The 11417-nt window shown below is 43.9% G+C and overlaps 1 protein-coding gene across 1 annotated transcript; it reads right to left on the bottom strand.

Annotated features, from left to right (window-relative positions):
• Positions 1-3379: 3379 nt before the first annotated feature.
• Positions 3380-11090, bottom strand: pik3r6a (phosphoinositide-3-kinase, regulatory subunit 6a). Its single transcript, XM_079277896.1, has 6 exons — positions 11006-11090; positions 6912-7032; positions 5736-5809; positions 4833-4947; positions 3799-3869; positions 3380-3515 (listed from the first exon to the last, which is right to left on the bottom strand). Exons 1-6 carry the CDS (start codon positions 11082-11084, stop codon positions 3403-3405), a joined length of 573 nt encoding a protein of 190 aa, XP_079134022.1. The 5' UTR covers positions 11085-11090; the 3' UTR covers positions 3380-3402.
• Positions 11091-11417: the final 327 nt, after the last annotated feature.

Raw genomic sequence — 11417 nt, forward strand, 5'->3', positions numbered from 1 at the left:
TCATCAGGCTGCGAGGAATCTGCACTCATGTTGAGTTGTGTGGTAATAATTCCCCTTTGTTCATTGCACTAAATTGCTAAATGTCAGCGAGCATGAACAAAGGCAGATCAAAGAGAGGGAATGATGACACATTATCCGCATCAAGTGCAAGAACAGGGGGGAAAAAAACCATCCATTCACTCAAAACCACCAACGTCAACCTGCTGGTGGCACGAGATGGAAAGTTAGGGATCACCAAAGTCTTTTAAGATTCATCCGGGCACCATGCATCTCTGTGTGAAATGTCATGGCAATCTGTCCGACAGTTGTTGCGATACTTCACTTAAAGTTTGTAATAATAACAATGAATCTTGAGATATGATTTAATTGATTACATTTGCAGCTTTGCACATTTAAGAACCCTGAACAGTATAAAAACAGGTCCTTATCGTCTTCCCCTATAGCAGCTTAACAACACATGCAGCCTTGCATCAGAATCCAGTGGAGTCTACTACATGGCACGAACAAATGAAACAGGAAGTGAGAGTATGCCATCGAGTCACAGTAACCATAGTAACAAAGCAGCGACAGATACAGTACCGCTCGTCACTGCACCCTCCCGTTTCTAGGCACGCAAACAAGCACAGGTATACATGCACTCACCTTATTTTCCTTCTCATTTATTTCTTTCCCACACATTGTGCTATTCCCTCTTATTCACACTGAGTGGGGTACAGGACATGTGTGTGGTTGAATGGCAGTCGTGTCCTTTTCACACAGCGTTCACTGTGAGTGTTTTCACGAAGGATGACTCACACTGAAGATTAGACCCCCCCCCCCTAACCTTGTGCCCCCTCCCCCCACTCTCTCTCTCTCCTCAAAATAAAAATGAGCTTGACTCGTGCCGAGCAGAGTTATGAGACGTTAACACACCCTCCAGCTGGTGTCAACAGCTGGTTTTATGTCTAAATGTGAACAACGAAGAACAGAAACATGCCACACACAAAATACATAATTACGTGAAGGTTTTCACAGATGTATGCATTGTGCAGCTCAACCTTGGGAGCAGACTTGAAAAGGGAACCTCGGAGTTTGAAGCTGAAGGAGCACTGACTGACCAAGTTGCGGGATATGACAAATTGGGGGGAGAATGTGTTTGTACCTCAGATGATTAGATGTTTTGTGCGCCTGTTTAACTAAGCATTGCTGTCTCTTTTTTTAAAAAGTTCTGCTTTGGCACAATGGTTTACACTAATACTTAACATTTGGAGACAAATATCCCCATTGGGGTGTCCACCTCTTCCCACATATGACTCACACACACGCAGGAGAGATCCTTCCCTGGTAGCTTTTGTTGTTTTTCTCCCGCGGCTGTCATTTCAACAGTATTGGCACACATCTAATTCCCCTGTGACCCATCATGACAGCACCAGACATGGTTGCCGGGTGATATGTGACCCAAAGCCTCTATGGCAGTTTTCAGACTGAATATCAATAGATCTAGTGATTTACCAGAAGAGACAGCTGTATCCATCCTCAGGACAGGTCTGGAATAAACCATAAAACAGGGATGAGAAACAAAGATACACTGAGAAATATATAATCTATCATGATTTAAAAGATTAAAAAATACTTTCAGTATGCATCTTCTGTAAATACTGTGCAGGCAAAGCTGCCTTCTGCTTATTTAATAGCCAAGCAGCTGTCTAAAAGAGTGCGAACGGGATTCAGAGGCTCAATTATGGTACATTTAGTTGCAATCCAAAGTGGGCTGTGATGTCCCCGGAGTGAATCCAAAGCGTGAAAACAGCAATATTACATCGTCTCCTGTTTGCCTTTCATAAGCTAACCATGATAGTTAGTGCTCGCGTATTTCTTTTTTGTCACATCTATGAGGTCTCATCCATCCAAACGTCTACATTGTCTCATCGTAAAGATATGGGATGTACAAGGTTGCTATGGCGACCATTCTTCTTGGCAACACAGAGGTGCTCCATAGTTTGATTGGCCACAACAACCCAGTGCCCGACGTAATGGATGGATGTGCCACAGGCCATTCAGGAGCCGTACATACACCTAAATATTCAGGCCATAGCAAACTGATACAATGTGGGGCGCTAACAAATATATAATGTTTATGCATGGTGGAAGTTGGCTGTATTTTTATTACAAGCCATATTAATAGTTAGAGTTCCAGCACTTTGCTAGAGATCAGTTTTTCAGGGCATTTTCCGTTATGATCCATAAACGTATCTCTTTCTCTGTGTAGAAGTCTCATTTAAAAGACGTGCAGATTTTGGCTGTAACTAACTCAATATCTATGAAGTCATATCTTACGTGCTTAGAAATTATGACAAATGAATGCTAGAATAATACAAACACACACCTGGCACAACAAGCTAGCAAGCGCGTCGCCTTTAGCAACACATGCTAACCCATTTAACATTATTCAACTGTTTAAAACAAGTTGGGAAGAAAGCCACGTTATGTAAAGTCATCCAACTTGCATGTGCTACCATGTGAGGTGACCTGCGGGGGACGTTCACAGCGTTTCCGCAACATAAATCAGAGTTAACACTCTCGTCCATAAACTACCATTTAATATGATTTCTGAACATAACTTAGCTCTTTTAGATGCCAACGTTTATGCGTTTTGGGGATCTCTGACTGATAGTTTCAGAGCTAATCTTTAGCTGAAGGAAAATAGGAGAATGCTGAAATATTTTTCCAGGACAACAGAAGATTTTCCAGGACATTTTCAATAACTGGAAAATTGATAATCATTAAAGGAAAATGGAGCGTAATGAGACATCCGTTGTCGCGAACCACCACTCTTCAAAAGGTTGCAGCCATTTAGATCTGCAGTCAAATCACAGGCGACTTCCTCCTAACAGCTCCTGATTAATGTCAGTTTCATTAGTGTTGCTAAGTGCCAGCAGTGTGTCTGGACTGGCCTGCTGACTCCTGTAAAACATCTATTTGTTTTTTGAATTAGGAGATTACAGTTATCATCGCTCAATGGGGTCTTTAAATATCAAACTCATAGGTGTCACGCTAGTTGATTCCAATGAGTGTGCACACAATACATGCCTCACTTGGTGCCGTTTCTGTCCTTGTCCTCTCGGCTTGAAAAACCGAAATAAATACCCGGTCGTCGGGTTGTTCCTTTTGATAGCTGTGTTGATTAATGAGAGTAATAAAAAAAAAAACGCGGAGAGCCGGGTTATGAAATCCAATGAAAGAGACAAACAGATCCAACACAAGATGGCATGGACACACTCAGCATATGATCCTTTGCTCGCCCTCTGGGAAACTCTCAACATGCGCCTGTACTGCTGCATCCACGCTTCAAAGTCTTACTCGGACTGAAAAGCTGAAAAATTAGGGTTGTGGCCCTTGCCCCATGCAGCGAGGGGCCCCGGCCTACATGACGGAGCATGTGAAGCCACAGCACTCCTTCAGCAGGGTGAGGCCCGTCTTGGCGAAGGGAGCGGAGGCCTGCTGAGCCCTGGATGGCACCCGTCTGGTTGGTACACCTGGAGCCCAGAGACAATATACTGTGAGGAAAAGACGGAATAGTCTTCTACTAACAGAAACAGCACAGATAGGTCGAGCATTTCTAATTCATGCTGAATCAGTCAGTGGACGTGTGAAGCTTCATCCTTCAAAGTCCTCAGGAGGGAAACGCCTTGAACAAGCAAAATATTTGGAACAAGTGAAATATTTACTTATTTCACTCCTCAGTTCCCCAACAATGTGCTTGTACTTGTTGATACTTTGATGGAGCGCAAAGTTGCAGCTCTCCTCATGCTCAAATACCTTTCTTCTTCATACTTCTTGGGAATTTGGACTTCAGAAAATCTGCCATTTCTTTATCTTCTTCTTTCTCCCTGTGGAAATTGAGAAAGATTGATATAAAAAAAGAAAAACGTAAAAACATGAATCGATAAAGCACACGGACTACGATGTAAAGTCTTCCCTCAGATCACAAAAGACAAATGTATTGGAATCCCTTGTTGTACAGATGCAAAAGTCAAGTTACACCTGCTGGCCATCTGTTCCACAAGTCGTGGATTAACATTTCAGAGAAGGTAAAGTGAGATGAAACACTTTCGCACTGTATAGGAAACCTAATATTATTCTGGCTATTAGAGAAGATTGGATTTACTCTGAGAGGCTCCGCTGACAAACTCAATAAAACTGGCAACCACTCTTTGTCTACACAGAGACTTTTCTATATTGGATAGACATACTCTGCATATTTGAGTATTTGGATGTTTGAATGTTTGAAGTGCTGAAGATATGATGTAAAGCGCCCTGCGGTGTTTTGTATAACATGGTAAGTGTCAGAATAGATCTGAAAGGATTGGACAGGATTCAGCTTCCCTTCATCTCCTGCAAATAACAGCCAGCAGCAGATGTGAGAGGCTTGGTGCACCTGAAAAATGCAGAAATTGAGGTTGTTTTTTTCCTCCTCTGGCAGTATACTCACTGACGCACGCTGACAGATCTTTAATTGAAATGGCTCTCTGCGGCGCTCTGCGGCGCTCTCTGCGGCGCTCTCTGCGGCGCTCTCTGCGGCGCGCTCTGCGGCGCACCCTCTCACAACGCTGTGCTCGATGAGATGCTCCAGTGTTTTAATAAAGCGGCTTTTTGTGAAGCACCCCTGCATGAGAAGTATGTGTCAAACTCGGGCAAAGAATTCCCAAATCCCTTTTCTGGGAGGCTGCACTATATGTGCACTGCATCTCTATCTGTGCAGTAGGATCCCCCTTTTTCCCTTCTTTAATTGTTCATTCACAGCCTACCGCAGGTGTCCAAGCTGCAATCACACCCGAGAGGCAGAAGCACACCTGAGTCGCTCAAACTCCACATCGTCCACCAGGAAATCTCTGGTCTCGACCAGCTTGTGGATCTGCTGCAGGAGTTCTTCTTCCTTCTGCCGGTCCTCGTTGGACTTGTCATTATCTGCAGCACAAGACATCTGAGTCACAGATTACCTATACTGCAAATACAAAACAGCTGGCCTGGCTCTGTCCAAAGTGAGAAAATCAATATGCACACCATCACCTCTAAAACTGGGCAACTGTTACTACTTTTCCTCCGGGACCGAGTTCGTGCAAGGCGTACACCATAAAACGCAGATCGGCAGAGATCTTTTCCAGACGTGGTTTGTGTGCGAGTAATTTCAGAATTGCGGCAGTGTATGGTTGATTGCGTGCAGCGTAATGTCTCAGGGAGACATCGATTATTGTTTCAATGTATGTTTTAAATCTCCTTTACTTTGGCCTTTATGCTTTTAATGGTTTCATGTGAAGCACTTTGAATTACCTTGTTGTTGAAATGTGCTATACAAATAAACTTGCCTTGCCTTGCTTTAACAGGGATGTAAAAGCAACACACTGCACAACAGAAGGGATAATCTGTTGCTTCTGTTTGTTTTTTTACATGTCTGATTTTACATTTCTGTTGAGGAAAGCAAACAAGACATAAAATGTAATTAGTGAGCTTTAGAGGTGCTGGTAGGCAGATTCATTTTGTGTTTCACTTTTGAGAATTCCAGTTGTTGTTTCCAGTCTTTGTGCTAAGCTACGACAGCATAAAGCTAACTGCCTGCTGGCTCTATAGCTTCATATTTAGCGCGGCATCAATTTTCCCAACTAATTCTTGGCAAGAAAGCAGATATCTTCCCTTTAATTTGCTCTGCCGGTTTGTGTCCCTCCATCAACAACTGTCAATACCCTGAGGACTCCTACCTGGTATGGACACTAATTTCTGCAGCTCCTTCTTCAGACGAGTGATCTCCTTGCACAGCTGAATGTCATCCATCCTTCGCAGGCATGATAGAACAAAAGAAACACTCAAACACTCGTGTACACGTACCGCACGTGCTGCAAGTCAGTGCACGCTGAACTTGAAAGGGTGGGGATGACTGGAATCTGGACTCTACGGTTAAGGGCAAAATGAAATTCAAACAGCGATAGCTTCATATTGATCTTATATTTTCACACAGGAGATGAAACAATCTTTTCTGAGGAGAGAAAATCCCTGCGGCGTCTCGGAGCCAGATAGCGTTCACTCATTCTGACAATGGCCCCTCCAGCAGTGGACCATCACTGACTGAGGCGGAGGGGTGGAGGACCCTCTTTCCCTTTCTCCTCTGACCGAATTAGAGGCCCTCACCTCACCCAGCTTCGCAGGGTCAGACGAACACTCGCGCACATTGCACACATTCATCAACGCCGGCGGAGTGAGAGCCTCGCCACCGTGCCAAACCTACCTGTCATGTAAGATGCTCTGCACAGACGGCGGGGAAATGGTCACGAGGCCTGGAATACTAATGATAGGCTTTACTTAACGTACCAGAGGAAACATCAAGTTGTAGTTTGTTTGTTTACCGCGGGGGAAATAGGTGCTTCAAATAGTGACTCTCCATCTCCCTCCACCTCCTCTCCACCACCACCACCACCTCCTCCTCCTCCTCCTCCTCCTCCAGTCTCTCATTTTATCAGCTTGTTTCTCGCTTGCTTCCCCACACACGCCACTCCTCACATTCCTCCCGCTGTCTGAGCGGCGTTACTGCCTATCTTTCAGAGAAGTGGATGAATAAATATCCACACATTAGCCTGCTTAGCGGCAGCAAAGGTAGAGCCATTGGAATTGTAATGGGGGGGCCAGCTCGGGGTGTGATGGAGAGGAACGAGGAGCGAGAATAGAGGGCAACGCTGCCAGGAGCTGTGTTTCTGATAGCAAGGCGTGCTCCTAAATGGAAGCGTGATTTGAACTGCTTTTGGTGGGAAAAGCCTGGAGATGGACGCAATTCTCCTCTGAGGCGCTAGCTTGTTCACTACGCTAGCTTGTGAACTTTTGTTCACAAAGGTGGCAGCCACGACACCAAATTAAAAAAAGCAAGGTACTGATGAGCCACTCACATGTATCTGAGCTCTGACTCCCTCCGGACCAGGACGTCCCTGATCCTGTCTATCTTGAAAAGCTCCCCCTCAATGTCGCCCGTGGTGATGGTGGAGTCCGCCATGGACACCACGTCGTCCTCTGAGGGAGAGAGACAGAGAAAGAGAACGACAGCTTTTATTCTTGCCCGAAAGTTGCGAGAGCCTCATGTCAACATGTCCGATGCTAAGACATTAAAGTGCATGTTGATTCTGTTCTTTATTAAAATGGAGGTTACAGTGACCAAATACTACGCAGAGATAGGTGGACACATACACACTGAAATGATTCAAGTTCCAATAACAAATGTGGCACCGCAGAACAACAACTGCACATGAATATTCATTTTAAACTGAACAAACAGATGCAGCAGATGTACTCTGAAATTGATGCTTGATGAAGAGCAGAGCATCACAGTCAAATTACCATGTGTTAGTGGTTGGCACGGCTTGCATGCCTCTCAGTCTCTCTCTCTCTCTTTCACACACACACTAATTGGGTGGTGGGTCAGCACAGGAAATAAGCCGCCTCCTCCACACACACACTGCGGTCCTGTCTACACTGCCTTTGGCTGCTGTCGAGAGATACAGGGGTGCAAATATGTGCTGCAATCCATTGTACAAAAAATACCCCCCCCCCCAATACAGAAAAGCGCAATGAAACGGTACTTCAAGTTGTAATTCCAAGTTGTATCGGGGCAAGATGTATCTTCTTCTGTGGCTGGGCATCTTTATGATGTACACAGCACGGGCTTGGCAGGTGCATTAAACATCTTAAGAATAAATGTATTGAAGCTAATATCTGTTTCAAGCGGACTGAAAAGTCATTAAAGCTTTTTAAACAATCATATGCTGTGCACAGAGGATGCCTTGATGGTTTGATGTCAAACACAGTGCTGTGTTTCAAGGTGTCACTCCACACACCACTCTCTGATTATCCTTTTAATGTAATTAAATTCAATTTACCCTGAGATCCAAGTAGGGTTGACCTTCTTGAAGGTAGACAGACGTATGTGGCAGTCGCGACTTTAATGTTGAAGAAATTGATCCAATTAGCACTGTGACGGCCCGTGATAACTGTCATCAGGGTGATACCAATACCACCGCCGACTCCTCCTGGGGCCCTTAAATCCTTTTTATATTCACACACACACACACACACCATTACTAAGTAGAGCTCTAGTAATATTGATATTCGAGTCACATTTAGCCTTGGGGAAGGCAGCTCTCGCTGGGTTCAAAGTGCTGTGATGAAACGTCCTCTGCACTCGCATGGAAGAAAGCAGAATGAAAGCGGATGATAAAATTCAGACTGGGTCTGTATGACTTCAGGTTAACAGTAAAAGCACCGTGGGAAGCATTAACCGCGCTTGCTGATAATTGCCGGTTTACATGGACCCGTATCCCTGCTGGCATTCAAGCTTTGTTTGGGGGCACGCAACTGCAGTCTGCTTGGTGTGACAGAAGGAAAAAAAGTGTTCCTGAAGTACGGACACACATCTTCACACAGACACTCTGTATTCGGTTACGATGACAAATGTGGCTGACGTCAGCGTGGCGTCAACACAACCTTGACTTCTTAGTGGAGGAAGCGCTGAGTAAAGTGTGGCAGCAGGTTTTGAACAGTGAAAGAGATTAAAACTGTAATACATGGAACTATCTACACACCTCGTATGTGTCATTGTGTTATTTACAGTTAATTAGAATGCATTGCGTTATAAAGTAGCAATCTAATTCGTAAGGATATTATGTGAAAATGTGTTTCTCGCTGAAAGATAAGAAAACATTTGATTCACTTTTTTTTGGTGTCTTAAGCCATAAATAAGCATTTTGTGGCTTTTTTTCAAATTTTAAAGAAATACTTATTTACTTTACTGCAGAGAGATAATGTTACATGAGAAGATCAAAACCACTCTCATGTTCTTTAACAACGGCGCTTTGCCAAAAGGCAGTTCCCCTTAGCTTAGCATAAAGAAGAAAATGCGCCAAAAGTTCCCCCTCGGGTGCCTTGAAATGGAGAAAACCCGATGAAGTTCCCATTAAGGTGTCCTTCAAGTATAGCTGGGATGAAGTGCCCTCTAAGGTTCCCTTCTGGTAGAGAAAATGTGATGAAGTGCCTTAGGGTGCCCTTCCACGCCTGACACACATCATGAAGTGCCTTCTCGGGGGTCCTTCAAGCACAATACATGTGATGAAGTGCCCTCTAAGGTTCCCTTCCAGTAGAGTAAAGGTGATGACGTACCCTCCAGGGTGGCCTTCAAATTAAGGCAATAAAGCAAAAAGGCTATTTCCCGAAAACTCAAACCATTTAATCACGATGCTGTTGTTGGTCATATTGTATTTCCAATCGTTTGTTTAGCATTTACCAAATACATTTACTTGCATATACTTAATCTTACCTGATCTTTAATCGTAAGACAGTAAGCTGCTTACTGAGACGAATGAACTTGACAAGCGAAATAGCAAAACAGAAGTTTTTTCCAAACGCATACATTCTTACCTGTCAAGCACATGGTGTGACAAATACAATAATTGCTGCATTGCTTTGCAGTAATCGCTGGAGCGGCGCCTTCATTAGCCTCGTGCGTGTGCGTACGTGAGTGAGAAACGGAGACACACACTTGTTCTTTGTGTTCTCACCTGACATTGACCACTGTGTATTCACGCTGCACACTCTGTGCACTACAGATGATGCAGAGACGCGATATCGCACTGCTCATAAGCGTTCATTCTTACGTCGTTAGAGACAACATGTTCTGCTGCAGAGGCTCTCTCGGACAGGTTATTCTGCCACTGAGCAGCTATGACTCATCGCTAGACCTCCTTTGCACTTGTTTCACTGCCTCTCGCACAGTTCTCATGTCCCTTTGCTTCTCCTCATTTCACCCAATACCTCTATTCATCCAAACCCCTGAAGATGTGAATCACGAGCTCAGTTTACCGTCTTTTTCTCTTTTTTTTTCATTTTACACTGCCACAAATTGCTTTACACCTGACACCCTACTGACAGACAGATCAGACAGATTAGAGACCGAGAGGCAACAGTGGAGGAAAGAGGAGGAGGGCTGATGAGGACGTAGTGGACCAGAGGTGTGTGGGGGCCAAACTTCCTGACTTACCTTCATGAATGGTGCGTCAGTATGACCAAAAAGCCCTGAGCATCATGAATGTAATTTATAATATAATATATGAATCAGCGATGTAGAGGAATAGAACTGAAACCAAAAGACATTGTCTGATTCCAGCCTTCCTGGTGGAGATTTCTTTGGGGTTTTTGGAATATTGGTCGAACAAAAAGGACATCCGAAGAAAATCACCTTGGGCTGGGAAATTGATTTACCAAGCAAATCATTTAGAAAATGATGCCTTGTCAACAATCAAACCACATATTAGCTGCAGGCTTTTGAGAAAACATGAATACTGTGACACTGCGATAAAAAGGTTTCAGTGACGTCTGACCTTATAGTCTATTGAACGTCCAGCCAAGTCCCCAATGAGGGTCATTATTCATCATCTGAGGGTGCAGGTTCCCAAGTAATGGGCCCTCACTTTTCTCTTACACAAATAAGAACACACACACACTCACTCACACACCATCACACACATCAAACACCTGTTTCTTGACATTTACAAAGCTGCTGCCTGTAACTGTAACTGGAGAACTACATTGATCCGTTCCATCAACTACAAAAATATCCCAGATATAAAAGGCAAAGATTAGAGTAATCCCTCTCGTGGGAAAAGATAGAACACAAACATATAAAGCTTTACGGGGATATTGTGGCGATGCTATGGAATATACTATGTAATAAACAGTGGGTTTATTAATAATAATGAATTCACTGCAACTCCCAGTGTGTGTGTGTTTTAGTATATATTATTAATATATATTAATACATATATATATATATATATATTAATATATGTTTTAATATATATATGTATAAATATATATTATTAATATATATTAATACATATATATATATATATATATATATATATATATTAATATATGTTTTAATATATATATGTATAAATATATATATACACGCATGTACATGTATGTGTGTGTATACCTGGTTTGTTGCTGTCTCTGCTGCATTCAGTGCGCTCCAGTGAACCGTACTGATAAGAAGATCCCTGCTTCTTCTCCATCGGTCCTGCAGCTTCTCCTTTTCTTCTCCTCCGTTCTCTCTACGCTTCCAGTTGCAGCGCGTCACCGGGAAACGGCGAGGGGGAAACTACAGGGGAGGGTCTTACGGTCGCGGTTCGCTGCTGCGTTTCATTGAGCCAGACACCAACTTGTGGAGGCGGGAAACGCGCGAGATGCTCCAGCGGTCGCTCACCAGCAGGTGTCGGTCGGTGTGACTGTCCCCATGTTAACCTGTGCTCAAGCTGGGTATAGTAGCTCAATAGCACCATCTGGCGGCCGCTGAACGCACCGCCGGCGTGGGAAAGTTCGCTCCACAGCTCGTCGAAACTATTCAG

This window comes from Melanostigma gelatinosum (assembly GCF_949748355.1).
Source record: "Melanostigma gelatinosum genome assembly, chromosome: 11".
Lineage (NCBI taxonomy): Eukaryota > Metazoa > Chordata > Actinopteri > Perciformes > Zoarcidae > Melanostigma > Melanostigma gelatinosum.

Excerpts from the sequence above, each read along its gene's own strand:
- pik3r6a (XM_079277896.1), bottom strand. The coding sequence starts at position 11,084 with ATGGAGAAGAAGCAGGGATCTTCTTATCAGTACGGTTCACTGGAGCGC. Across the intron at positions 5,810-6,911 it reads GAGTCAGAGCTCAGATACAT|GATGGATGACATTCAGCTGT; the intron begins GTGAGTGGCTCA and ends ATGCCTGCGAAG. Across the intron at positions 3,516-3,798 it reads AAGAAGTATGAAGAAGAAAG|GTGTACCAACCAGACGGGTG; the intron begins GTATTTGAGCAT and ends TCTGGGCTCCAG.